Source organism: Balaenoptera ricei, chromosome 6 (assembly GCF_028023285.1).
Source record: "Balaenoptera ricei isolate mBalRic1 chromosome 6, mBalRic1.hap2, whole genome shotgun sequence".
Classification (NCBI taxonomy): Eukaryota; Metazoa; Chordata; class Mammalia; order Artiodactyla; family Balaenopteridae; genus Balaenoptera; species Balaenoptera ricei.
Window position 1 is genome coordinate 120,950,403 of NC_082644.1, and position 26,810 is coordinate 120,977,212.

Below are 26,810 nucleotides of genomic sequence, written 5' to 3' on the forward strand. Positions count from 1 at the left end.
TATGTTACAGAAGAAAATTTAATGATAAGAAAAAATAAGGATGAGTTGGTGAAGTGACAGAGCAGGTTACAGAACCACACGTTCAGCCTGCCTGCATTTGGGTGAATTTTCAAATGCGTGAGCTTGTCGCCCAGGCTGGACATGTGCTAGGCTGAGCGCTCACATACGTGCTCAAGAAACCTTCACGGAACCCCGAGAGCGAGGGCGTGTGCTGTTCGCATCACCTCCTACAGAGGTGGAAACTGCTGGCAGAGGCAGAGGGGGATGTCCCGCCCGACCCCAGGCCCAGCCCCTGCCTCCTGCATGCAGTGGGGTGTTCTGTTCTCCCTTTCGGAGCGCTTCCTCAGCCTCCTAACCGAGAACAGCTTCCTTCTGCAGTGAGCTGACAGTGTGGTGAGGCTGGTGGTGTGTGTTGCAGGCTGTTGATGGAGGAGGGGGCGGATGACAGCCGGAACTGTGGTCATCACCGGCGGCATCTTGGCGACTGTGATTCTGCTCTGCATCATCGCGGTTCTGTGCTACTGCCGGCTCCAGGTACTCCGGGAGCTGGGGTGGGGGGGTGGGGTGGGGGAGGGAAGCCCGGAGGGGGCCCTGCAGAGGGAGGGAGCCAGGGCCCAGGAAGGCGGAAGAGTCAGGTCTCCAAGAAGGTGCAAGGCAGACAGCACCCCCCGGACTCCACCTGTGAGGGCTCAGTGATGACGGCTCCCTGCGAAGTGAGTCCGCTGAGGCTCAGAGAGGGTAAGGGCCTTTGCCGATGTCACACAGCTGCCAAGCGGGGAGCAGGGGTGAGCCCTTGGGCTGTGCTACTCCACCACCTGTGCACTCCCTGCCCCACCCACACTCTAGGGCTGTCCTAGGTCCCCCGCGTCTTTCTTCCTGAGAGAGGAGAGGAAGCCACGTACGTAGGGCAAGGCAGCACGGCTTCGTGCCCTGGAACTCGATTGGGACCAGACTGCCTGGGCTCGAATCCCAGCTCTGCCGCTTCCAGGCTGCCTGAACCCCCTGTGCCTCAGTTTCCCCACCTGCAAAGTGGAGTTGATCGTTGCACCTGCCCCCTGTTGCTGTGGGCTGAAATGAGCGAATCCCTCACTTAGGGATCCCAGGAGTCCGGGGTGCCTGGATTTCGAGCTCCCATAAGTGGTGGTGACAGGGACACGGGTGTCTGAGCTGGGTGCATCCCGGCCCCCCTCTGGGTGCCGCACACATGCGGCAAGGGTGGCTGGGGAGCTGGCGGTCACAGTGGCCCTCTGCCCGCAGTACTACTGCTGCAAGAAAGAGGAGTCGGAGGAGGACGAGGAGGAGCCCGACTTCGCCGTGCACTCGCACCTGCCCCCGCTGCACTCGAACCGCAACCTTGTGCTGACCAACGGGCCGGCGCTCTACCCGGCCACCTCCGCCTCCTTCAGCCAGAGGTCCCCGCAGGCCCGCACCCTCTGCCGCAGCTGCTCCCACTACGAGCCGCCCACCTTCTTCCTGCAGGAGGACGAGGGCGTGCGCAACGGCGGGGAGCGCGTCGCCTACAAGAGCGTCAGCCGGGAGGACGTGGCGCTGCCGCCTGGGAGCTTCGGGGCCCTGCAGGCCCTCAACCCCAACCGCCTCTCGGCCATGCGGGAGGCCTTCTCCCGGAGCCGCAGCACCAGCACCGACGTCTGAGGGCACCCCCGGCCGCCGACGGGTCCTGAGACCATGGTGGGGTCCCCACGGCGTCCCAGCCTGGCCCTGGGCCCGGACCCGGGCTCGGCCCAGCTTTCCTCACACCCGCGTCATCACGGGGGCCCGCTGGGGAGCTCCGGGGCTCACTGCGGGGATCAGACCCAGTGAAAGTAGCGTGGCCGCCCCGGGTAGTGGCCACCGGGGCCTGGGTCTGGAAGGGAGGCGGGCATGATGCGGGCACAGGGGAGCGGTAGCATCCGGGTGGCAGGCTGCAGAGTGAGGTAGGGCTCTGGAGCATAGACGCCAGGCTGCCGATACCAGTGCTGCCATTAGGGAGGGGGCGGTGGAAGGTGGCCTCCGTCTCAGCCCCAGCAAGTCGGCCATCTCTGGCTTCACCGCCTGGCCGTGTCCCTCCCTCCCTGGGCCTCAGTCTACCTACTTGTTCAAGGAAGGGGTGGTAGCCGCGATGCTAGGGGCCCTGCAGCACAAGCCTTGCCTGGCGACTGGGGACCAAGTACCCCGTCCCAGAACAGGGCCTCCCCCCACCCCTCCCCCCCACACACCCTGGCTTTAAGCGCCCGGCCGGCTGAGACACTGGTTGATTGAGCTGGGTCGCACCCCCCCCCCCCGCAGATCTCCCTAGAAGGGGGAGCTCCCTTGGGATGCACAGGCTCCGACTGGCTTTTTGGTGAAAATGGAGTGGGGAGGAGGCCGTGGGATGCTCCCCCGGTTTCGGGAGTGTCCACACTAAAATACCCAGTCCGGTCCTCAGCCCTGATGTGGTGGGGCGGACAGAGCCATGGACCAGGGGCTAAATGACCCACTGACTCCCCGTGAGACCTGGGACGGGCCCTCCCACTCCTGGGCCTCAGCCCCCCCGGAGCCCTCCTGCTTTCGTGCCCCGGGGCATAGACCCCAAGCTCTGCCACCTGCCCAGTTTCTCAGGAGGACCTGGGAGCAAGGCCTCAGGCTGCCCCTTCCCTGCTCCGGCCCCGTGTGCACGCTCCCCGCAGGGCTAGGGGCTCCCCCGCCGTCCAGCCAGAGAAATGCCCCAAACCCAGGGGCACCGCCCGCGAGGAACACAGCCCCATCCACGCAGAGGCACCGTTTCCTCTCGGCAGCATGGCCCCCCGAGTCCGCTGCCCTCTCCCGGGCTCTCTCTGCCTCTGGGCCCAGCCACAGCGCCAGCCCTCACCCTGGGAGGGCAGCCCCGTCTGCCCAGGAAGACGGACCGGGCTCCCCAGCTAAGCCACCTTCCTGAAAGGCAAACCTCTGGGGCACGTGGCTGTCCCCGAACTGTGGGCGGCCTGAGCACCGCACTTCTTGTTCTTTCTCCAAAGTGCTGCTGAGCTGTGACTCCGGACGTGAGCAGAGTTAGGAAGGCTTACTATTTTCGGCATCGTCGATTCCCCCCCCCCTTCTTCCTTTCTCCTCCTGCCTCAGTTTGGACTCGCTAATGGAATTCAGCCCCAAGCTTCCCCTTCCTTTGTCAAACCCCATGAGTTTGTTTCTGATGCGTTAGCTTGGCGGGGTGGGTGGGGGCGGGGGGGGGGGCGGTGAGGGTCAGGAGGTGGCACTTCCTGTGGCTGTTCTGTTCGGTCTCCTATTTCCTTTTCTGGTCTCTGGCCTCTGTGTAGATTCCTAGATCCATTTGACATCCACACGCACCCATCCATCCGAACTCCCCCAGCTCCACCGTGGGGACCTGCGGGGAGCTGCCTGCTCCCTGACAGAATCGAGAGCCAATAAAACTCCTGACACCATGCGCTGTCTTTGGTCTGCCTGACATTCCAGGCCTGCCCAGACCCCTCTGCGGCACTTCCTGGGAGGGGCCGTGTCCAGCCCAGCACCGGGCAGAGTCGGCCTTCTCTCCCGTCCAGCCCCAGGGGTCAAGGCACTGCCCAAAGGCGCCCGGCCGCAGCCATGTTTGGTTTTGATTTTCCCGGGGTGGATGTGTCAGTCTTCCATGATTGGAAGCCACTGGCCTAAACCCTGAGCTCCTGGAGGGTGGGTGGGGGGTGACAGGCTGAGCCACCTGGGGCAAGTGACTGACCTCTCTGGGCCTGGGTCTTAGCATCAACACAATGGGTGACAACGATATCGACTCCACAGGGCTCTTAGGTTTAAAGAGGCAGCGCTGGCCACGCACTGGGGACAGACCCTGGCATACAGGATGCGCACAAAAAGTGCTGGTGGAAAGGAGGATGGGGGAGGAAGGTCATAAGGAGAGGAAAGATGGGGGTGGGGGGAAATGACGGCACAGCGGTGCGGTGTGTCAGGGAGCCCCAGACCCCTGCAGCGCGGTGACCCACCTCCACCGGAACGGAGCCGCTGACCTTGAGGGAGCTCACCCCACAGGCCCCAGCGAACCTGCAGAGCCACTCACCCACCTGCAGCCCCCTGGATGCCGTCCTCAACACTGCGGTGGACCCTGCTCTGGTCCCAGTCTGGGGGCAGGCTGGCCCCGCATCCCGGGGAAGCAGTCAGGTAGCCCCTCGCCTCCCTGCTCCCTGTCCCCAAAGGAGACCCTCCCTGCGGCATCCTCGGCCCTGTGCCAGCCTGCTGTCCCTCGGCGGGTGGACACCCACATCGTCCCTCCTCCGCTGCAGCCAAACCAAGGTGCTTTCAGCATCCTCCGCACCCCCCCTCTCCCTGGAAGCTTTCCGTTTCTACACTCCCCCCCCACCCGCCCCCAGCTTTCATCTGGAAGAACTCCTGCGGCTGGACCAGCCTAAACATCACCTCCCCTGGGAAGCCCTCCTGTGTCCCGGCACCCACAAGTCCAGATTAAGTAGCCCTTCTAAGAGGCCCAGAAACAGTAGTGATGGCTACTTCCTGAGCGCTCCATGTGGGCCCGCACCACGCCTCCCGCCCTGCCTGCCTCACCTATTCCTCCCGTGGTTCGGGTGAGGGAGTTCCCTTGGGCTCTGCCGTTCCCCAAGCCCCACGGCAGTTGGGAGGTGCGAGATTGGCTCGGTTCTGACTCCAGCGCCCGAGTCCTGATGCCCCTGAGACCCCTCCCCGCAGGCCACCCACTCTTTTTGTCACCTTCTGTCCGCTCTCCCCTGTCATCTCCTCAGGGAGACGCTGCAGCCCGGCCCCCAGCCCCACCTGGTCCCAGACCTGAGGCCGCAGCAGATCCTTCCGAATGGGCGAGCTGGACGGCGACCCCAGCTCCCGAAGCCTCACGGCCACCCCACCCTGCCTGGCAGAGCCCCGGAGACCCCACGATGCCGCCATAAATAGGACCACTTTATTAACATACAGAGAGTACTGACGGACGACAACACAGCCATGGGGCCGTGAGAAAGATGCCTCTTCCCAGGTGTAAAGTGCGGCGGGTCCCTCCGTGCCCAGAGCTTCGTATCAGGGAGGCGAGCGATGCTACGTCGTGAGATTAAACTTCCTCCGGAAAGAGTCACCTAAACAGCATCAGGATCCCAGGCGCCCCGTCTCCCTGGCTGGCCGTCCCCCCCTCCTCACCCCCACAGCCCTGGAGGGCTGGAGGATGTTCCCAGGCCCCCGCGTGGGAACCACAAACGCGCCAGTCCTCCCGGCTCTGTCCTGGGAGGGCCGAGGGCGCGCTCGGGGGTGGGGGGCTGGGGAGGGGCTCTCCTGCCCGGGGAGAGAGCAGGGGCTCAGTGTCACGTCTTCACAGCCGGGGCGCCCTGCAGGGAGGGTGTCCGTGGAGGGGCTGCTGCGGCCCCAGGGACGGTGCTCGGTCTCTGAGGGGCGGCTGCCGGGCCTAGGAGTGGGGGGGCCGGCAGGAGCGGCAGCACGCCTTGCTGTAGTACCAGTGGCCGCAGAGGTTCACCTTGATGGCCAGGGCGCAGTTGGTGCCCGGCTGGTCCTGGCAGCTGTCGTCTGGGGAAGGGACACGGCGGGTGGCGTAGGGCATCAGGAGGCGGTCAGGGGTGACGACTCGACAGGACCCCCGCCCACCCCACCCCTCCGCCTCCTCTCCTTGAGTTCTACCTCTCTGCCACTCCTTTCCTGCCTCCGTCCCACTCCAGGGATGTCACAGACCCCACCAAGTGTAATGCCCAGGGGCCAGGATTTGGAGGAGCCACCGATCTCACCCCCAGAGGCCTGAACATCCCCAGGAGGCCCACAGGTGCCCCCTCCACTCAGCAGGTCCAAAGCAGAGCACATCACCTTGCCCTGGTGCCCCCTCGGAGCCTAGAACCCTCATGCATCTTCCAGGTGCCCGAGCCAGAGACCCTGCTTCAGCCCCTCGCCTCCCTGCTCCTGCGTGCCCAGCTCCAGGGTGCTCTGGCTGAGTCCTCCTGGATCCCTGGTCCCCTGCCCCACAGCTGCCCTCCCATCTTCTGAAGCCGGATGCTCTTTCCAAAGTGCAGGTCTTGGCATGGCTCCTGGGGATCCCAAGTTCCAGTCAGCTCTCACCTGCCACCTTTCCCACCCTCACCTCCCAGCCTGGGCTCAGCCACTCCAGGAGGGAACCTTCACTCCCCGACATGCATTGGTCTCTGTAGCCGCTAGACCCTCCCGGTCACCCTGACGGATGCCTGCTCTTCCCGCAGGCCCTGGCTCAGCCTCAGCCTCTGCTCTCCCTGGAAAGCCCCTGCCCCACCCTCAGCCTCTCCCCCCTCACCTGGGGGCTCCGTGGGGCAAGGCTGCAGGTCACAGGCCTGTCTGCCAACGGGCTTCACCAGCGGGTCGCAGCCTCGGACAATGTCGGTCCCTTGGTAGCACTTCACGTCTCGCATCCGCACTCCCACCCCGCAGGTCTTGGTGCACTGATCGGGGAGAGATGGCATGGCCAAAGCCCCCACCGGCGGGGCGAGGGTTCTGGCCAGAGGTGGGGGGATCCCACCACTCTCTCACCAGGTTGCTGGGTCTCAACCGACACGGGACACACAGAAGGGCACTGGCTGGCAGCTGGCAGATGCTGACGCTCGTCCCCCCCCACCCCCGCCCACGGTGCTGCTCAGTTTCCCCATCTGCACGGTGAGGGCGTGGCCCTCTCCTCTCTCAACTATCACCCCCCGCCCCCCCCCCCCCCCCGCCGGGTGGGTCCTTCGGTTCTAGCTTTCCTGGATCCTGTGCTACAGAATGCTCAGGACACACGGGGCCACGGCCCAGGGAGAGCGCTGGTTTCCCACTCCAATAAAAAGCTGTGTTTGTAGTGGACCAATTAAACGGATCTTCCAAAGCCACCACCCTCACCCTCGGCTCCCACTCCAGATGTTCCCCTTGGAAAACCCCGCTGAGCTACCCAAAACACCAGGGCCATCTGCTGACCCCAGTTACCCCGCCGTCCTCCTGCCAAGATCCGACAGGCGGTGGCTCCCTCTGGCTGCCCCTGATGTGGGTGACCCCACGTCACCCAGGCACGTCTGGGACCCGAGCCCGCGGTTTCCTGAGCGGGGTCTGGGGCGGGAGGCCCTGGCCCTGGGCCCACCCTCTGGTTCTGTTTGCAGAGGCACAGGGAGGGCTGCTTGCCCGATGCCCGCTCCCAGCCTGGGGGGCTGGCCCAGTCTGGAGGCACCAAGCACAGGTAACAGTCAGCCTTGGATGGGTGCCCTGAGGAGCCTCTGGCTGTCCGTCAGCCCCAGAGAGAACACACCTCTGCACCCGAGTAGACGGGACAGCGGGGAGGACGCACTCTTACTAAGCCCCCATCCCGGGAAGGGGCAGACACAGGCGAAGCAGACACCACCCCAGCCAGGGACAAAACGATAGAGGGCCACATTCCCACGGGCCGGTCACCCCTTGCCCACCCACCATCATCGGGGCAACACAGGGGGTGCCCCTCCCCCAATGCTCCCAGGCTCCTGTGCAAAGACCACTGTGGGCCTCCCCACTTGCTCCCCCTGGAAGCTACAGCGCCACTAAGCGCAGAGGGGATGTGGGGCACAGGACAGGTGGTGCTGCTAAGGAGACATTGGGGACATGGTGTGAATGAGTAGACACCCAAGTCTAGACGTGACCGCCCCCATGCTGTAAGAAAGGCTTGAAGGATGCTAGCAGGCCCCCGGGCGCCCTGGGATCCCGCCGGGAGGCCTCCACAGGACAGGCGCCAGAAGAGCAAAAGCAGAAGTTAATGGGCCCCCTTTGCTCGGCCAGGGAACTGGGGCGGGGTGGGGTCTGTGGACCAGGGCTGCTCCCCTTCCTCAGGCCAGCCCCACGCACCTCAGGGCCCGCCCTGCCCCGCTCTCGTTGGGATGGGCCGGTTCAGGGCCTCCCTTCACTCTGCAGATATCTCAGCCCGCCCAGAGCAGCGTCCAATGTCTTTTCATGCCCCAGGAGCTGGGGGTCAGCTCTCTCTCTGAACTTGGGTTTCTTCCCCCAGGGGATGGGAAGAGAAGCCCCCTCCTGTGGTGCTGTTGGGCGGAGGAAAGGAGCCCGTCTGGCAAAGTGCTGGGACCGGCCCACCCACAGGGGCCTCGGGGCCTGGGAGGTGAGGGTTCTGCTCCCGGCTGTAGAGAGCAGAGAGATCTTGGCTCCAAGCCACCTGCCAGCCTGAGGCCGAGGAGCCCGCAGGACCGTGGAGGGGCCAGGCCTGTGTCAGAGCAGCGGCGGCCATTCCTTCTGGCTTCCCTCTGCCCACAGTGCACACGTCCTGCCATCCCCTCTGCCTCTCTAACCCTGTGTCCCTCCTGCCTTGACTCTGGCTCCCGGGGCCCAGGCCATATCTGAGTCAGCCCCACACAGTCCCAGTACCCACCTGGGATCTGTCTGCCCCGTGTTGGGTGTCAGGCACACGTGCTGTCAAATGCACGACTGAAAGGCTACAGTGCAAGGCCGGAAGTGACCTGGGCCCAAAAAAGGCCCAGGACGAGCATGGCAGGGATCCCAGAGGTGAGATCCGAGAGGACTTCCTGGAGGAGGTGGCTCTTGCACCAGCTGACTTGGTAGCACTGACAATCTTTCCAGGGATGAAAAGCCCTGACGGAGGCTGAGACGGGGGACGTGAGGGGCACTTGGGGCGGGAGAGGAGGTACTTTGGCAGGACCAGAACTCAGGCCTGGCCTCAGGTGGCCTCAGCGGAGGCCAGCCAGGCGCTTACCTCAGACCAGGGGCTGGTGTACCACTTGAAGCAGGGCCTCTCAAAGCACGTGCTCTCCTCCGGGGGCTTCTTGGCCAGGCCGCACTCGGGGCCATTGCGCGTCTGCGGCTTCCCGTTGGCCAGCTCCATGCACAGTACCAGCCTCTTTTTCACACCTCGGCCACAGGTGGTGTTGCACTGAGGCAGGGTGACAGACGGGGCCGGGTCAGGGGTCAAAGGCCAGAAGCCAGGAGGACCAGAACACAGAGCCCAGAGCCAGGCCAGTGATAATGTCTCGGTCAATAGCAAGTGGGTGAAAACGCTTAGATCAATGGCAAGTTGGCTGAGAACTCTCCGGTCGATAACCATGTGGCCCCAAACAGATTTGATGACAAGCAATTTAGCATAAAACCATCTGTTGTGAAACAAAACGGTTAATGACAATTTGACTTGAGATGATTTAGCTAATAGTGATCTGCCTGAAACAAGCAGTTGAAAGCAATGTGGTTAAGAACAATTTGTCTGAAATTGCAAGTTGGTGACCTTGACAGGTCTAGGGGTCGTGAGAACAAAGGGATGTACAGGGCCCACGAGCCAAGAGCAAGTACAGCCGAAGGACCCCCAACCCTGGGTTTCCATCTTTCAGGAACATGGGGTCATGGGAACTATACCAGCCCTGCATGCCTCGTTGAACATTTGCTATTTAGATTTGGGAAGTTTTAAGCGGTTTTCTTACTTTTTTGTTTTTTTCTATTTCGAATTAATGTTTAGTGAATTGTGTCGTCCTAATTTCCAATTAGTTCCTCGTTTGACCAGTCTGTCATTCTGGCCGCCTGGCTCTCGGCCAAATGCTCTCCCAGACGGAGGGGGCCCTGCCACCCGGCTCGGGCTCGGGGCACTCACCCGCTCCCAGTCCTGGGCCAGCCAGTGGGCGGGGCAGTTCTTGTCCCCGCAGGGGTGGATGGCCAGAGGCTTGGTCTCCATCTGGCACTGAGACTCGGGCACCACCCGTCCGTCGCTGGTCTTGCAGTACACGTGTCTGATCATGCGGCCCTGCCCGCAGCTTCCACTGCACTGCAAGGGGACACCAGGGGTTAGAGGCAGAGCCCCCTCCCACGTCCCCCAGACATCATTCCCAAGAGAGAGGAACAGCTGGGGGGAGGGGAAGTGGTTGCCATGGTAACCATGTTTTAAATAACATTTTCTGTTCTAATTACAGAAAGATTGCATGCTCAATGAAAAACACACAGAGAAAAAAAGCATGCCTAAGACACCTGAAAAGCTCATCTGTACACCCCGCACACAGAGGGGACCCCAGTGAGCATCTGAACGTCTCATCCAGGCAAGAGGCAAGAGAGACAGACACACAGACAGACAGGGAGCTTATAAAAGGGCATCGGGATGTGACCACTTGTTTTGGGATAAAGGTTTTGATTCCTCGTAATCGCGCGGGGACACCCTCTGAGCGCCGCCCCCCCTGCCCGCCCGCCCTCACCGGGCCCCAGTCGGAGACTGTCCACTGGCGGTCGCAAGGGGGCCCCGTGCAGTCCTTCTCCCCCACAGGCCTGGTGTTGGGGTCACACAGCGTCTCATCCTCCGAGCAGCGGATGTCCCTGGTCACCACGCTGCGTTCCCCACACTTGGCCGTGCACTGCGGGGAAGCCGGGGTGAGGGTGGGGCCGCGGCTGCCCGATCAGCGGCGCAAGGGCCCTGCGCCCGGCCCCCAGCGCCCCAATCCCCCGATCCCCCCCCGCAGCGCCCCACCCCCCCGACCCCCCCACCTCCCAGCCCGGCCCGGCTCGCTCTGCGCATGCGCACCTCTGACCACTCAGACATCTCCCACTGCGGCCCGCAGGCCGGGTTCCGGCACGTCTTGCGCTCCTCGGGCCGCACGGCTTCGGCCGCCTCGCACAGGTCACTGTACACGGAGCTGTCGAAGCCGGGCGAGAGCATCTTCCAGCAGCGCACGATGCGGAACTGGTAGCCCTCGCCGCAGGTGCGCGAGCACTCGCTCCAGCTGCTAGTCTCCCACCTGCCTCGGGACGGGCACGGCCTTCAGCGACCCCCACCCTCCTCCCGCCGGCCGGGACCCCACGGCCCAGCTCCTCCTTCCCTCGTGGGGTCCAAATCCACCACGGGCTGTCAGACAGGAAGCTGGCCAGGCCCCATAGGGAAGCTGTTGCCATGACGACCCCCGCCTCCCCCGCTGTCAGAAACACCTGGGTAGGGTGGTGAGTGGGCACCCGAGCCTGCGCTTGGTCGGCCTGCCCAGGAGCCCCTGTAGCCTCCACCTGCTCTCACCTCCAGACCACCTCCAGCCACTTCAGGGAAACAAAGTCCCGGCCTTGTTCCTTTGCTGACGCTGTGCCCTCCTCCCAGAGTGCCTTCCCCTCCTGCCACTGCCGCCCTTCTTCCTCCAACTGGGGATCCTGCCTCAGTGTCCTGGAGCCCCGAGCCCCACCATGGGGGCTCTCTCTGAGGGGAAGAGCAGACCCCCATGGCCGCACACCCAGCTTCTCACAAAGGAGCGAACGCACAGGGAGCAGAGGCCCCGGGATGGAGCAGAGGCCCCGGGATGCGGCAGAGGCCCCGGGATGGGGCAGAGGCCCCGGGATGCGGCAGAGGCCCCGGGATGGGGCAGAGGCCCCGGGATGCGGCAGAGGCCCCCGGATGCGGCAGAGGCCCCGGGATACAGCAGAGGCCCCGGGATGCAGCAGAGGCCCCCGGATGGAGCAGAGGCCCCGGGATGCGGCAGAGGCCCCGGGATGGAGCAGAGGCCCCGGGATGCGGCAGAGGCCCCGGGATGCAGCAGAGGCCCCGGGATACAGCAGAGGCCCCGGGATGCAGCAGAGGCCCCGGGATGCGGCAGAGGCCCCGGGATGCAGCAGAGGCCCCGGGATGCAGCAGGCCAGAAGAAAAGAGGGTATGAAGTTGCGTCAGAGAGAAGGATCCACTTGGCCTCCAAGGCCGGGCACCCTTGGGCTCATCTTGGGACCATCATGATCATGACCCGAAAGAGGACATGCTTGGGGCTCAGCCTCGGACCATCTGTGAGGCAGGACAGGAGGCCTGGGGGGCTAGGAAGATGGGGCCTCCCCCACAGCCCGGACACCCATCAGCCTGGAATTTCGGGAATAATCCCTTTGGGCTTCTTAAAATTCTAGATGCACCGAGTAGACCTGGGGGCGGCAGGGGCAAAGGGTCATGTTCAGAATGGTTCTCAACCTGCGGTGAGTGTCATTGATTTAGCACCCACTGTGTGCAAGGCGTAGTGACAGATTTTACCGCAAAACGTGGGAAATCACGCGGGGACCGACAGGAGGCCAGTGCAGCGCCCCTCACAGGCCTGCGGCCCGCCTGGGTGACGGAGCAAGGTACAGACTCCTGCCGCTCCCCCAGGCAGGGGCAAAGCAGAGCCCCAGGCCCCCGCCTCCCGCCCCCCACACACACCCTGCTCGGGGCCTGGGTGGCAGGTACCTGGGCTGGCACTCCCTCCCTGCACAGAACTCCTGGACAGGCTCGGGACGGGTCAGGACATCACAGTAGCTGTCGTCCACCTCGATGCCGTCATAGCGGACACACATGGCGTACGTCGACATGACCCCTGGGTTCAGGACAAGGGAAGGGCCAGGTGAGCCAATTGTGAGCACCTTGGAGACCGGCAGACAGGCCATGTGACCATGAGCGAGTCACCCAACCGCTCAGCACTTCCTGACATGACCCCTGGGTTCAGGACAAAGGAAGGGTCAGGTGAGCCGATTGTGAGCACCTTGGAGACCGGCAGACAGGCCATGTGACCACGGGCGAGTCACCTGACCGCTCAGCACTTCCTGGTTTAAATCGGGGGGGGGGGGGGGGGGGGGATAGTGACATTTACCAGCTGACAGGTCTGCAGGCGGAGCCCAGCGAGGACGGCTTTGTGGATCTGAACTCTCTCCCCGTCCATGTCCCATGGCCTGACCTCTTCTTTTTGCACCCTCACCCCATCCAGCCCAGGCTGGGCACCCAGTTTATGTGTCGCAAACCCTGGGTTTTGAATAAACTCAGATTGGCCCTTACAGAGGCACAGAGGCAAAGCCAGCCAAGTGTCGCTCATTTTCATTCATTCAACAACTACCCATCCATGGATGGATGGATGGATGGGTAGGTTGGTGGGGTGGATGGATGGATAATCTAACCATTCCAGCCCTTTCCAGACTCCTCAGATGTTATATTAGATCTTCAGATCCCCCCTGCCCTCCCATGGCATGCCCTGGTCCTTATCAAACTCCCTCTTAAACTTTCTTTAATCATTATTGTGATTAAATACGTGGTACTCTATAAATCCCATCGGGGGACAGTATGTAAAGGGCCAGCCCTCAACTAAAATTATTAATTCCTTGACGCCCAGCTCCACCTTCTGCTTCTCTGGTCTTCCTCCCCTGCACCCCGTGCTCGGTACCGAGCTGGCACATGGGCCAGAGTCACTACACAGTGGGTGGGTCCCTGCCAAAGAGCCAGGATGACTCAGGGAGAGTGTTAACATTGGGTTAACATTGGTGAAGTCCCCAGGTGAGGTTAGGGTTTGTGGTGGTTGTTATTACTGATGTGTGTGTGTGTGTGAGAGAGTGAGAGAGAGAGGGACCCAGCCTTCCTGAATGATGGAGGGGACGGAACCCTCCTCACTGGGGTCACACTTCCCCCAGAGGGAAATCGATTTCCCCATAAACCAAGGGCCCCAGCCACCTCGCGCTCCCTTCCCAGCGGCGCGTGTCTGAAAGCCGGCGGCTCCTGCCTCTCCAAGCCCCAGCCCTGGACGGAATGAAACAGCCTGGGAAGCAGCCCACATGGGGATTTTTTCTTTTTTCCGTAAGGGACGAGCCAGGTTGCAATCACTGGTGCCTCTCTGCCAGCGCTGGGCTGTGTCGTCTTTAGCCGTCGCTGAGGGGGAGACTGGCTTCCTGGCCAGGTCTGCTCAGAATGTTCCAGGCCTCAGAGACACCAGCTCTGGGGCCCAGGGAGGTCCAAGTTTAGGGACTTGTAGACCCTCAGCAAGTGCCTGATTATTCATTCCCTCCTCGTCATCGAGTGGAAACACAGCAGGTCCTGATCAAGAGAGACGGGAATTCTGGTCCCAGCCCAGTCTCTCGCTGGTGGGGTGACGTGAGCGCTGTCAGACTCTCTGGGCCTCAGCCTGATGCTCGTCCCCACAGTGGGAACCCCCCAGGGATGCAGGGAAGTCAGAGCACCGGTCGTCTGGACACCCGCCTCCCTGCATCAGTCTTGAACGCGGTGCTTCTCAAACCTTCTTACTGAGCCCTTTCAAACCGAGCCTTTCCTCTAAATAAAAGGAGCAGAAAACCCCGACACTGAACTAGGTGGGCCTGCTCTGCCTGAGGTGGGTGAGCTCGGGGCCCGCCTGCTCCACTCCCCTCACCCTGTGCCCAGGAGGTGCCAAGAACAGCTGGAAATCATCACTTGAGACTCAAGCTAAGAGTCCAAACCAATTCACCTACATTTCTATTGCTCCCAGGAGCGTCTTTAAGGAAAAGAAAGATTGCTTGCTGCTATGGCTGAAGTTCAAGGACACAGGAGAGTTGCTGTGTGCCAGTGACATTGTGGATGTTTGCACAGACACCGTTGGCCACGGAAGGTTTGTAAACCACCCCTGCCCCCAACACCGGCCCGGCCTCGGCACCCGGCACAGTGAGATTTTGAGAAGAGCCGGCCACAGAGCGTGCGGGGGTCCCGTTCAGCAGGGACCCGACTCCACCACTTCTGCCGAGCGCCACCTGTGCCCAGCTTGGTGCCTCTGCGGTGACGGGGAGCTCACTCCGCGTCGGGGCCACTCATGCCAGTCCCGGCCAGGCTCGTCTAAAGGAGAGGGCTTCCTTTCAGCAGACCCCAAATCTGTCTTTCTCACTTCCTTTCTTCTTTCGTCTTACCTTGCACCTCGGGCCACCCAGGGCAGGTCTGCCCATCCCCTGCCTGGCCACTCTGTGGGTATTGAGAAATGGTGCTGTGACCTCCCTGGGGACCATCTTTCACCCGGGGCCAGGCTCAGGCCCCTCGCCACAGAGGCTGCTTCGTCCTGGAGGGATCTCAAGTGACGTCACCTCCCCGGGCAGCAATGTGTCCGGGAGGAACAGGAGACGCTCCCAGTCACGTGTTCTGTGACAGTCCCGGCATGCGTGGGGTCCCAGGGATGACATCGGGGCTCCCAGTTCAGAACAGGACCCTGCCCTTGGGGGACAGGCTCTCAAAGCAGGCTCCTCGAACACCCATCCCAGCGCTCAACCCCATTCTCTCCCGGGACCAGCAGCTTGTCTGCTCCTGGGCCGCAGCCAGTGGCATACAGCGGCAGCAGTGCTGGTCATGGCGCCCGCTTGTTGAGCTTTGGCCGTGACAACTTATTTCTCGTTTCGTGTCTAGCCCTGTAACCACGTTTGGAAAGGCGGACATCCCATTTTACAGGTAGAAAGTTGAGTCGTGGAGAGACTTAGCAATTTGCCAAGGGCATGGGGTGTGGTGGACCAAATACCGCATCCCAAGCGCTCACCACATACCCCACAAAGCCCACCTCGCACCCTCCGGTATATCAGGGGGCCAAACTCAGCCTGTCCCATGCCCTGCTGGGGGAAGAGGGGCATGTAAAAGGAGGGGCCCCAGATTCCAGCCCAAGACGGAGAGGCTGTGGTCCATTCAGAGCCCTGCAGTGCCACCTCCCCAGCCCCTCTCTCGGGCCCTTCTCCTGAGATGCCAACCAGGGGTGCAGGAGGTGTGACCACGCCCAGACCACCGGCTGCCCAGGGTCCAGTCAGTGGCTTGCTAATTCTTCCACACTGGCCAGAGCGTGCAGGGGACATCCAAAGCTCTGGCCAGCTGGGGTGGGAGGGCAAGGACAGGGTCGGGGGCATCATACATTTTGAGTGGCAGCAACTCCAGTCTTGCCCAAACCCAAACACGAAGTCGCAGGTATAGATAAGGCGGCACCCGGGGTCTCCCTACATTTGCCACAGGTCCTGGACCTGGGTCTGGCATCTGACCTTGCAGCAGTCCCCAGGGGAGGGGACCAGAGCTGGCAGGAGATGGAGCCCCAGGCCCTGGGCTGTGAGCCAGAAGCTTGCTGTGGTGGCATCCAGCCATGTGAGCAGACATAGCTTCAAACCCCAGCTTGACACTTACTAACCCCATGTGTCTATCTGTGCAGGCAACCCTGGGGGTCTCCGTTCCCCTCCTGCTTCCTCCCTGGACGAGGTCCTAGAATCCGAACAGTTCCCTCTGCCATAGACCACGTGGGTCTATTTCCCCCTCCTACATTTGCCGTAAGCAAAAGTAAAATCCTCACCACCTGAGATTTCTTACTTTTTAACCAAAAGGATGTTTGTTCTAACAAGGTATGATATGAAGAATGACGAGGGAGCCTTTGGGGGGCTGCATAACCCCCAAGCAGCTGGACCTTACCGTGGTCCAGCACATTGTAACCACAAGGACATCCAAACTCCCATCTCATCACACTGCCTCGTGGGTCAGGAAACTTCTAGATAAGCTCCCTGTGGGCAATTTGAGGCTACAAGCAAGTGCATGGGCCCCGAAGCCCGGACTCGCACCCACCGTGGAGGTGGGCTCAGCAGGTGCCGCCCTTCGGCACCTGTCACGGGTACCTGTGGTGCAGGTGGAGCTGCAGGGCTCGTGGGACGAGAGCTTCCACCGGTACATGTCCGCGGGACTCACGCCTTGCTTGCGTGTCTTGGGCCTGGTCCTGAAAGCAGGTGAGGCAGAGAAGGGGGTGAGTTTCATGGGAGGATGTGTTCTCATCCATGGGGCGTGGTTGTGTACCTGTCCTGAGCCCCAGGCAGAATCGCCACCTGTCGGGGTCCCAGTGCCCACCGTCTAGAACAGAGAGAAGGGAAGCAGCACCCACGGGGCGGCAGGTTGTAGGATGGAACGGACGTTGGCATCTTCCATCTCAATGACTGTCTGAGCTCACTGCCCTGCAGCTGTCAGAGCACCTTCGGGGGCTGGGGGTGAAGAATCTGGGGCCCCCCAACATCGCAGTTGCTCCTTCCACACACACAGCCTTCTCGCTGTCACCTTCTAGCAGGGTCATGCAGATTCCTCCAGCCCTCTCCCCGGGAAGGGACCGCAGAAGCACCTGGTGTGCTGAGAAGGTGCCAGAATTCTCTCCCACGGCCTCCCTCAGCTGGGATTCTGACTGAATGGGGCACACTAGCCATTGGGCCTCCAATGATCAAAATAGAAAAGCTCAGCTGCAGACGGGGGAGTGGCCGCGTCCCCTCCAGACGCCTCTGCCCAGGTCTGCAAGGCTGCTGTGCAAGGGAACGCCGGGCTGGGTCCCCGCCAGCGACGGGCTAGGATTCTTGGCCGGAACTCAGGCGGCCCAGCCAACTATTGTTAGGACTGTTTGCTTCTTTGAACCAGTCGGTGTGCTGGGGCCCAACCTCCGTATCCAACGTGCAGGCTCGTTTTGGACTCGGCAGGGGCAGAGGGAGGCGGCGGCAGCTCCCAGAGCCCGGGCATCTGCTCTGAGATGCAGACGGCTGAGTTTGAATGCGGCCCATGGAACCCTGCCACCCCCAGAGCCGGCAAAGGGGACGTGGTGCCATGGCCCAGGGGACGGCACATCCCGGAGACCCCACCGCCCAGCTCCACTTCCCTTCCGGCCCAGAGGGGCTGACTGAAGACCACCCTAAGCTAAGACCCTTTCACAGAGCACGCTCGCAGGTCCTTTCCTTGGGGCTTCCTGCCACCCCGGAGGTCAGGCTTAGATGAGGGTTGCAGGGCGTCCATTCTAAAAGGCTTTCCAGTCAATTCTGTGATAGAGACATTGGTTTGGATTCAACTGGGAGTTTACTGTTTGTCTTCCAACTTCTGGAATTTCACAAGTGGATGAGAACGGCTCTTACATTTTACTTTTGCATAAATGTTGCCCTGAAGACACATCATGCTCTGAGAACCAGGAAATCGTCTACCCAGGACCTTAAGTAATGAATTTGCTGGTGTGGCTACATTAACCCAGGAAGGAGGGAGAGAGGTGAGGAGAGGGAGGGGAAAGCCGAGGGCAGCCGGCCACAGGCGGGCGGCTGGGGCCCCTCACCTGGTGGCTTCACCACCAGGAGCCTGCCCCAGCCTTTCCACCCATACAGGGGGAAGGGGAAGGTCCTCCCTCTCTCCTCCTTAAAAGTGAGCGGGAACTTTAAGATGGGGCGCCCCAAGACCCAAGCATCTCAGAACACGGGACCCATGGAACCTCCCTGGGGAGGAAGAGCCTGATTCTGAAATACGCTGATTGGGTCCCCCACCCTCCTTTCAACAGCTGTAAATTCTCCCCAAGAACAAAAGGGGATGAAAAGATCCAGCCCCTGCCCGGCCACCCCACCCATGGAGAAGCTGTGCCATCTTTATCTAATTACACCCTCCTGGGCCAGCAGGCAGCGTGACTCATTCTGGAGAGACAGCAAGCGGTTCAAAATAACCCTTCGGGTTTTAAGCACCAAAGGTATTTCTGGAGGGGCTGCCCACATGGCACTGTTTGCCGGAGCACCGCATAGGCGCCTCTCCCGCCTCTCCAAACGTGTATTTGCACAACAATGCAACGCCTAAAAGACTCTGTTCTCGGAAGTGGGGCCCTGGGGAGAAAAACACCCAGGAAATCGCTGAAACCACCAACCCTCCACCCGCCTCCATCTGGAAGGAAGATAGTGCCCTCTGATCCGAAAGGCTCGGACCGCCTGAGCCCTGGGATGCTCCAGATCCCGCGTCTGGACCCTTTCCCCAGGACCACCACGCTTGTTTATAAAAGGCTCATAAAGGGCTTTGCTTCCCCGCCCCCCGCCACCCCTGACCCAGGCTGAGAGAGGGACTCTGTGTCTCCGTGTCTCAGACGCTTGTTCCCAACGCCAGCGTCTGGTGTCGGGGCATCCCTTGATTGTTCGGGGCTGTTCTGAGAAGGTGAAAATAACCTTTCCTTTCTGGGCTGCCCCTTTGATTTCACCCTCTCTGAGCAGACGCGACTTCCTGTGTTTGGACAACTGGCCGCGACAGGGCTATTTTGGCCCGGCGGTTTCCCCCGCCACCTCCCTCAGCCCTTTATCTCCAAAGACCATCTTTGGTCTCCGGGTCCGCGGTGTCCTTTGAAGCAGCCGGTGGGGGATCCGCCCATCTCACCACGTCAGGACTTTCTGAGTGCTGGCGATCATTGTATTGGTTCCTGCATCCCACATGGCACTGGAAACCCAATCATTCCCCTTAGGGCCCAGGGGTGGGGTGGGAGTCAACTGGGATGGCACAGGAGACATTCTTTAAAATGTGACTTAAGGACCCAAAAGCTTGTGCCATGACCTGGCCTAAGAATCCTTGAGTGCCCGAGCCGTCGGGCCCTGAAGCGCCGTCTGACAAGCCCCTCGCTCAGGGACGGGGAACTGAGGACCAGAGAGGGTCACGGATGGGTCCAGGACCCATGGGGATGGGGCGGGGAGGGGACAGAGTTGGGATGGGGACCCACTGGCACTTTCCATGCCTTAAGCCAAATTAAACAGCAGCCTGTGTGCCACCCTGATAAACCCATTCAGAGAGGGACCCTGACCATCAGATAGCTGGCCTTCTTCACACTGGGTCATGGTCCCAGAAGGGCCCCTTCCCCACCCCGGAGGCTCAGTGTATTAATGATCTTTCCCATTTACTGGGTCCTCGCTGGGTGCCTTCAGCGCTTCAGGACCAGATAGAATTCAATCCTCTGGACAGCCCTGGGGGTGAGAAGAGCCCTAAGTAACTGGCCCCGGATCACACAAGCAAGTGCCGGCTGATTCTGAGCCCCACTCTCAGACTCAGAGCCTGTCTCGCCCTTCCAGCCGCTGGATGCCACACACCCCCAAGGCCCACTCCCTGCATTCTGAACCCGGGTCAGGCAAGCAGATGGCCTAGATGGACCCTATGGGAAGAAGGGCAGCCACAGAAGGCTCCAGACCTCCCACTCTGTCCACATTTGCAAAGAATTCCACCCAGAGCCTCAGAATTGCCCCGGATGTGCCCTGGGTATCTCATGGGGCCTCGGAAAAGAGCTTGAGAAAGAGGGGGCCACCTCCTGTGGGCTCAGGGGCCCAGCTTCCCTGCTCTTGTCCCCGGGGAAGGGTGAGAGAGTCGTCTCCACTCGCCTCATCTCAAGAGTGAACCCCACATCTTCCATCAAACTCAATTTCCCAAGGACACCCACCTCTGCATCCTCAGCCCTGGCTAGGGTTCCACTGGCTTGGTGTCTAAAGCCAAGGGGTTTGGGTGGGTCCTCAGAAAACAAGATAAAATAAAACCCAGTGCACTTGGACTTCCCTGGTGGCGCAGTGGTTAAGAATCCGCCTGCCAGTACAGGGGACACGGGTTTGATCCCTGGTCCAGAAAGACCCCACATACCACGGAGCAACTAAGCCCGTGTGCCACAACACCTGAGCCTGTGCTCTAGAGCCTGCGAGCCACAACTACTGAGCCCGCACGCCACAACTACTGAAGCCCACGCGCCTAGAGCCCATTCTCCGCAACAAGAGAAGCCACCACAATGAGAAGCCGGCGCACTGCAACGAAGAGTAGCCCCTGCTCGCCGCAACTAGAGAAAGCCCACGCGCAGAAACAAAGACCCAATGCAGCCAAAAATTTAAAAATTAATTAAGTAATTAAAAAAAAAACGCAGTGGGCTTTTTCCTGCCTCTAGTCCCCGCTCGCCACCAGGGGTGCTGAGCCTGGCTCAGTCTGTTTAAACCGGCCTCGCTGCCCTGTTAGCCTCTGGAGAATGGGGTCGTCATCATCGGCCCAGGGAATTGTCCTCTAGTAGGGAGAGTGGAGGCCGGGAGCCACCCTGCTCCCAGCTGACCCCAACCCAGGGAGGCTCCTGGCCTCAGACTCCTCCAGGGCCAGCCGCGACTCAGGTGTCCCCAAGTGTGACTGTCCAGACCTCCCCAGCGTGTCCTTGGCTCTGGACTCTCTCCCACGGCCCGTCCCAGGGCAGCTCCAGCCCCACAGCAGAAGGCCTTGTTCCTAGTGCCTGACTCGGGGCCTGGCCCCTGGCTGGGGACCCCACTGGACCGTCCCCCGGTCTCCTCCCTGGCCAGCAGGGAAGGTGGTCCTGAGCCACCCCACATTCGGGGAACGTTATGGTCTCCCGCGAGAGCTGTCCCCCCTGATGCACAACGACCACGTGTGCAATGGCCATCCAGACCGAGACCCTAAGGACCCCAAGCCTCCAGCCTCCGAGCCCTAAGGACGTCGCTTACCCACCTCTCTGAGCCCAATACCTCGCCCTAAAGCTGAGGCTGGTTGTGCTGAGAACGTGTCTCTGTGCGCACGGAACACTTAGCCCCAAGCGCTCAGAGCTGTTCCCCTTCTCCCCCTCCGCCCCCCAGTTCCCGGAATCCCATCACACGTGGGCACTCAGCACCAGCTTTAGCCCGTGGACCTAACTTGTGGGAAAGATGCTAAAACCCAGGCCTCTGACCCCCTGCTCAGATCCGCAGGGTGAGGCGGGGGCGGGGGGGGGGGGGCGGCGGGCCCTGGGCAGGGGCGGCTCTCTCCCACCTACCTCCGTCCCGGCCCTCACCCGGCAGCCCCCAGAGAGGGCTGGGGAGTCGCCTCCTACCTGGCCTTCTGCGTCCTGTTCCCAGCCAAGGCCGGGAGGCTGGCACTGGCGTTGGGGAATGGCGCCTCGGAGGAGGTGTTGGCCACTCTGTCGCTGCTCAGCTCCAGGTAGGACCCGTTGAGCAGGTAAGCTCCGGCTCCCTCGTTCTCCTCATAGTCGACGTAGAGGCTGTCGGCCGGGGAGCCCCTCGGGGCGCCCTGTGCAAATATGCTGTTGCTGGTCTCGTTGAGGGGGAGCTCCTTGGAGTCGGAGCCTGTGTCCAGGAGCTGGTCGGAGATGGCGTTGGCTGAGAGGAGCTCCTGGGAGGTAAAACGGGCGTCGGCCTCTTGGTCATCCTGGTCTCCCGCGAGAGCCATCCCGGTGGCGTTGCCGTCTACAGGGGAGATGAGTGGCTCAACCTCCGGTGCCCCCTCATGGGGGGGCAAGGGCTGCCCTGGGCAGGGGCGGAGCAGGGGGGCTGCAGCAAAGACCTGAACCGGGAAGCGTCCGGAGGCAGGTTTCCGTCCGATGAGCGGACGCAGGTCATCCAGCGGAGGCTCGCAAGCCGGCCTGGACAACCTCTTGTTGGGGAACCTGCTTGACCTCTGCCGTGGGTTGAATAGGGTTTCCCCAAAATTCACATCTGCCCCGAACCTCAGAATGTGAGCTTATGTGGAAATAAGACCTTCACAGACGTACAGATCTCCAGAGGAGATCGTCACAGACCCTAACTGCAACGCCTGCTGTGCTTTTAAGAAGAGAACACGCAGAGACACACGGACACAGAGGAGAAGCCGTGTGAAGACAGAGCAGGGTCTGCAGCGATGCGGCCACAAGCCAAGGGATGCCTGAGCCACCAGGAGCTGGAAGCGGCAGGAAGGACCCTCCCCTGGAGCCTCCAGAGGGAGCAGAGCCCTGCTGACACCTTGATTTTATTCCATAGGCTTCTGGCCTCCAGAACTGGGAGACAACACGTTTCTGAGGTTTTAAGCCGCCCGATTGGTGGTAGTTTGCTGCAGCAGCCCCAGGGAACGAATACCGCCTCTAAAGTGTTTCCTTCTTGAAGACTCTGAGGGTCTTGGAAACTTGCCCCCCAAGTCAGTGAGGGGATTCTTCTCAAGTCTGCTCTACCCTCCACCCCTCAGCAGGGCTGATGGTCCAGCCCAGCCCCAACGAGTCACTCCACGGCCCTCAGGAGCACAGCCAAACTGCCAGCATGCGGTCAGAGACTGTGACCCACCCCTGCGCCTTCAGCTGCGCCTCCTGCGGCTTCCCCTGGAGCCTGTCCCGCCAGGCTGGCCCTTGCTGGTCCCCTCGCCCCTGTCCTATGCCCTCCCCTGGCTAGCCCTTACTTGCTCTGGAGCCCTCAGGTCAAGGGTCACCCTCTCCAAGAACTCGAGGTCCTCCCTGTGCCCCTCAGCTGCCCGTCATTCCCTTTCAGAGCTCTGATCACACCTCGCACGCTACGCTGTCTGTCTGTCTGTCTGTCTGTCTGTCTGTCTCCACCGAATGAGCCAGAGCACGGGCTACGGGGTCAGACCCTCCTGGATTTGCCCCCAGCTCCTCCGTGGTGGACTGTGTGACGTGGGCAAGACCTCTCTCTCTAAGCCTCAGTCTCCCCACCTGTCAAATGGGGATAACCATACCCACCTGGAAGAAGGTATGTGCAGAGGATGTCTGCTAAGGGCCGGCCCTGGGCCTGCCCCATCAGCCTGCACGGAACCGGCACCTCTGTCACCCTCTTCCGCAGGTGCCGGGTTCTGAAGACCCTTCACCCGAGGCCCCTCTCCCTAGGAAGCCCCGCCCCACCCCGCCCCTCCTCCTGGTTACCTCGGAAGCCCTTGCCCCTGGGGGGCCCCTCGCAGGCCCTGCCGCTGGCCTGCGCGCACACCTCGTTGGTCTCCTGGCCTTTGCTCAGACCCAGCTCGATCCCCGGGCCCCGGTGGCCGAACAGTCGGTTGTCCAGGCCCAGCTGCTCCGAGGAGGCCTGGCCGTAGAGGGAGCCGTTGTGCTGAAGGAAGCCCACCAGCCCTGCCCCGTCCAGCTCCTGGCTCTCGGCGCTGTCTGAGGCGGGCTCCGAGAAGCTGTAGTAGATGGGCTGGATGTGGTGGGCGTGCGGCGGCTGCAGCAGCGTGTACTCAAAGGTGATGGAGGGGCTTTTGCCGTTCTGGTTCCACACCTGGGGGAGGAGAAGAAGTGGGATCCCAGCCCTTCCTCACCCCAGCCCCTTCCCCACCAGCCTGGAGTGGCTGCTGAGGCCCACTGCCCACAGGCCCCTTGAGGACAGAAGACTCTCGTCCCTGAGCTGCAGAAGGGTTTCCTGCTGCGGCCTGCAGCTGAGTCCTTCCCAGGGACTCACCCTTGACCGAAGAACGCTGCCACGCCCACCCAAGGCTATGCGTGGCCCCAGGGGCAGTCCGTGTCCAAAGACGGGCGAACACGGCCCGGGAGGGGGCCGTCCACCCCAGGCACAGGGAGTGAAGGGTGCGCGGGGTGCAGAGAATGTTTTAAAGGTAAGAAAACCAATTAAAACCCAACCTGCATTTTACTATCACCACGTGCCAGAAATCCCAAGTAATAAGAGTGCACTGTCCCCACCACCTTCCCCCCAGACCCCCCCACTGCCAGCCGAGCAGAAGTGCCAGGGCCCAGGCCCCTGAGGACCATCCCAGCATCAGAGCTGACTGGGGGATGGGCTGAGGCTTCTGTGGAGAGTGCATCGCCCCCCAGCTTTTTCCCCTGCCTGTCCTGCTCCCCCCGCTGAGTGCTCGTGGCTCTTTCCAGGGACGCCGCCTAAGTCAGCTGGTGTCAGAAGCCCCAGGAAGCAGCTCTCAAATGGGAGTTTGGAGCGGGATCCCCCACCAGCAGGGGCGACGCGAGCCCTCCCTGGTGGTGCATGGACCCCTGAGATCCCCCCCAGGTGGCAGGCTGGAATGAGACATCAGAGGAAGAAAATGCGCTTTGGGTGCCATGTCTCAAGTGTTGGGAGTTGGCCGGGCTTGGGGTGTACCTTGAGAAAGGAGAAAGTTCTATGGAATGTGGCGCTTTGGAGATAGATAGACAGTGAAAGGTTAGGGTGACATCACCACCAAACCTCCAACCTAAGGCCAAGCCAGAGGGCCTCCTAGGTGTTACACAGAGACTCGCATGTCCTCCAGCAGGGCCAGAAAAGGTAGAAGAGAGTCAGAGAGCCGGGGCGTGTTGGCTTCTCCACCTCGCCAAGAGCCCGACCGGGAGGAGACTTGGGGCGTGGGGGTCTGAGTCAATCTGCTTAAAAATTTTGAAATCTCAGATTCCCCTGAATCTTTGAGCCTAAAAAGTGGCCATTCCTCGCTGTTAAGGCCAGCACCTGGCCCTCGCCTGAAGATGGTACGGCGGCCTCTGCCTCCCTGAGGCCCTTGCCCGCCTCCTCCCCGGGCCACCTGGTTGATGGCTCACGTTAAGTGCCCTCTTCACCTACTCAGGGGAGCCCTGGGGCTGCTCGGGGGAGAAGGGGCCGTCGGCAATGACCCTGCAGAACCAGCCGCCTGGATGGGGGGAGTCTCTCCTATGGGAGCCCTGGCTCAGGATGGAGGAGGGACCACGTTCGCAAGCACCCCGGAGAAGGTGAGGCCGACACTGAGGGGAGGACCCGTGCTGGCACCACCACAGCGGATGACGGAAGAGGGAGGAAAAGGCTGGAAAAGCCGCCAGGTGACTATTTTCTGCAGGACCACCTGGAGGACATTCCGGCCGCCACAGTGAAAGGAAGCGTGGTGGTGAAGAGTCACCAACACCACTCAGCGGGACACCTAGAGGGATGGTGTTGGGTGCCCTCATAGGCCAGGGCCGGTGGCAGGAGATGCGAGTACAGAGCTGAACTGTCCATGATAATCAGAGCAAGGGGGCTCAGGTACCGTAACAAGCAATAAGGTTGACACGGTAGCCAGGGAGCTTGAGCCGCCTTTGGACACGGCTGATAGAACAAAGGACTCCGAGGGGACAAACGCATGGGCCCAGAAAAGGTTCTTCTCAATCTGTATGATCAGAAGAAATCGAGGGTGGATGATCACGAAGCAGAGGGCAGCTGCCACGTAAAAGTAACTGTCCCTGCCCGGTTTCCTGGACCACTTTTTAGACCCAGAATCTGCTGAAGGATGGAACAGCCAGATCCCCGGGAAGAAGGATCCCCAACTAATTGATATGGTCATGACTCCCCCAGTTCTTCCGCCAAAGAGCCCACAGCTGTTTACTTGGTGAGCTGCTCAGTGGAGAAACGGGTAGACATTGTGGGACCAGGGTTCATGTTGTCACTGTTAACCAGGGACCCAAAGCATCATAACTGTCCCCGTTACGGTGAGAGCACGTGGGTGACAAGTAATGGCCCAAACAAGGCCCAGGTCTGGCTGACAGTCTATCCGCTGGATCCAAGGCTCACCCAGCCCCCAAACGCATAACTGGGAGTCAGCAGAGCTCTCCTGTTGGCTCCTTGACCTGGGCGGGGAGTAAATCAGAAACCATATTGCATCCTGGGGGGAAAACACAGAGATTAGTGCCGCTCAAAGACCTAAAGGATGCAGGGGTGCTGATCCCATCATAGCCCCCATTTAATTCCACAGTTTGGCCCCTGCAAAAGCAAGACAGATCCAGGAGGGTGGCAGTGAATTCCTGCAAGCTCAACCGAGCAGTAGCCCCAGTTGCAGCTTTGGGACTGATGTGGCATCTTTTCTAGAGCAGATTAACATGCCCTCAAGTTGACCATATGTGGCCATCCATCTGGCAAATTCTTTTCTACCCCCATCAGGAAGGAGAAGCAGAAGCAGCTCTGTTTCACACATTTACAGTTCTGACCCAGGGCTATGGTGACTCTCCCGCTTCCCGTCATAACACAGTACAAACGGGTCTGGACCATCCTACAGAACACGACATTGGTCCTCTACATTGACGACATCATGTTTATCAGACCTGTTGAGCAGGAAGGGGCACTGGAGGCCTTGGTAAAACATACGTATTCCAGAGGATAGGAGATTAACCCCTGTGAAGACTGGCCCCACATCAGTGAAAATCTCAGGGTCCAGTAGTCTAGGGCAGAACAAGACATCTCCTTGAAAATAAAGGGAAACTTATAATATCTCATCCCCCCAATCATGAAGAATTTTGGACACAACATATTCCACATCAGGGAATGTTGGTCCGATCCATATACTGGATTTGCCTTGAGTGGGGTCCTGAGGGGAAAGGGCTCTGCAGGAGGTCCAGGCTGTGGTGCAAGCAGCCCCTGCAGTAATAAAGGTGTCTGTGGTGGGGAAAGATGGACTGTGGAGTTTCTGGCAAACTTTGTTAAGAAAATGATAACGTAGACCCCTAGTATTCTAGAGGAAGGCCATGTCACCTAAAATAAATAGACGTTGTTTGAGAAAAGCTCCTGGTGTGCTATCAGGCCCTACTAGAGATGACCCTTTGACCACAGGACATCAAGTGACCCACACAGCCAGAGCCGAACATTATAACGTGAGGCCTCTCAACTCCGTTAAGTTACGGGGTCAGGAGGGCCCAGCAGCAATCCAG

The 26,810-nt window shown here is 61.0% G+C and overlaps 2 protein-coding genes across 6 annotated transcripts in view; one reads left to right on the forward strand and one right to left on the reverse strand.

Moving 5' to 3' along the window:
* The first annotated feature begins 441 nt into the window (after positions 1-441).
* On the forward strand, positions 442-1,653 carry FAM163B (family with sequence similarity 163 member B). The gene is made up of 2 exons (XM_059925999.1): positions 442-534; positions 1,258-1,653. Exons 1-2 carry the CDS (start codon positions 442-444, stop codon positions 1,651-1,653), a joined length of 489 nt encoding a protein of 162 aa, XP_059781982.1.
* A 3,239-nt stretch (positions 1,654-4,892) lies between these two features.
* ADAMTSL2 (ADAMTS like 2) overlaps positions 4,893-26,810 on the reverse strand; it is a 34,539-nt gene continuing 12,621 nt past the window's right edge. For 4 of the 5 annotated variants that reach the window (XM_059925973.1, XM_059925970.1, XM_059925969.1 and 1 more), the window contains 10 exons: positions 23,094-23,442; positions 21,285-21,657; positions 16,306-16,403; positions 12,140-12,266; positions 10,481-10,694; positions 10,158-10,313; positions 9,566-9,736; positions 8,684-8,860; positions 6,266-6,410; positions 4,893-5,517 (listed from right to left, as the gene is read on the reverse strand). In XM_059925973.1, the coding sequence (XP_059781956.1) occupies positions 5,399-5,517; positions 6,266-6,410; positions 8,684-8,860; positions 9,566-9,736; positions 10,158-10,313; positions 10,481-10,694; positions 12,140-12,266; positions 16,306-16,403; positions 21,285-21,657; positions 23,094-23,442 (1,929 nt within the window). In that variant the 3' untranslated portion in view covers positions 4,893-5,398. The remainder of the gene's footprint in view (positions 5,518-6,265; positions 6,411-8,683; positions 8,861-9,565; positions 9,737-10,157; positions 10,314-10,480; positions 10,695-12,139; positions 12,267-16,305; positions 16,404-21,284; positions 21,658-23,093; positions 23,443-26,810) is intronic. The other variant, XM_059925972.1, reaches the window with a different exon arrangement.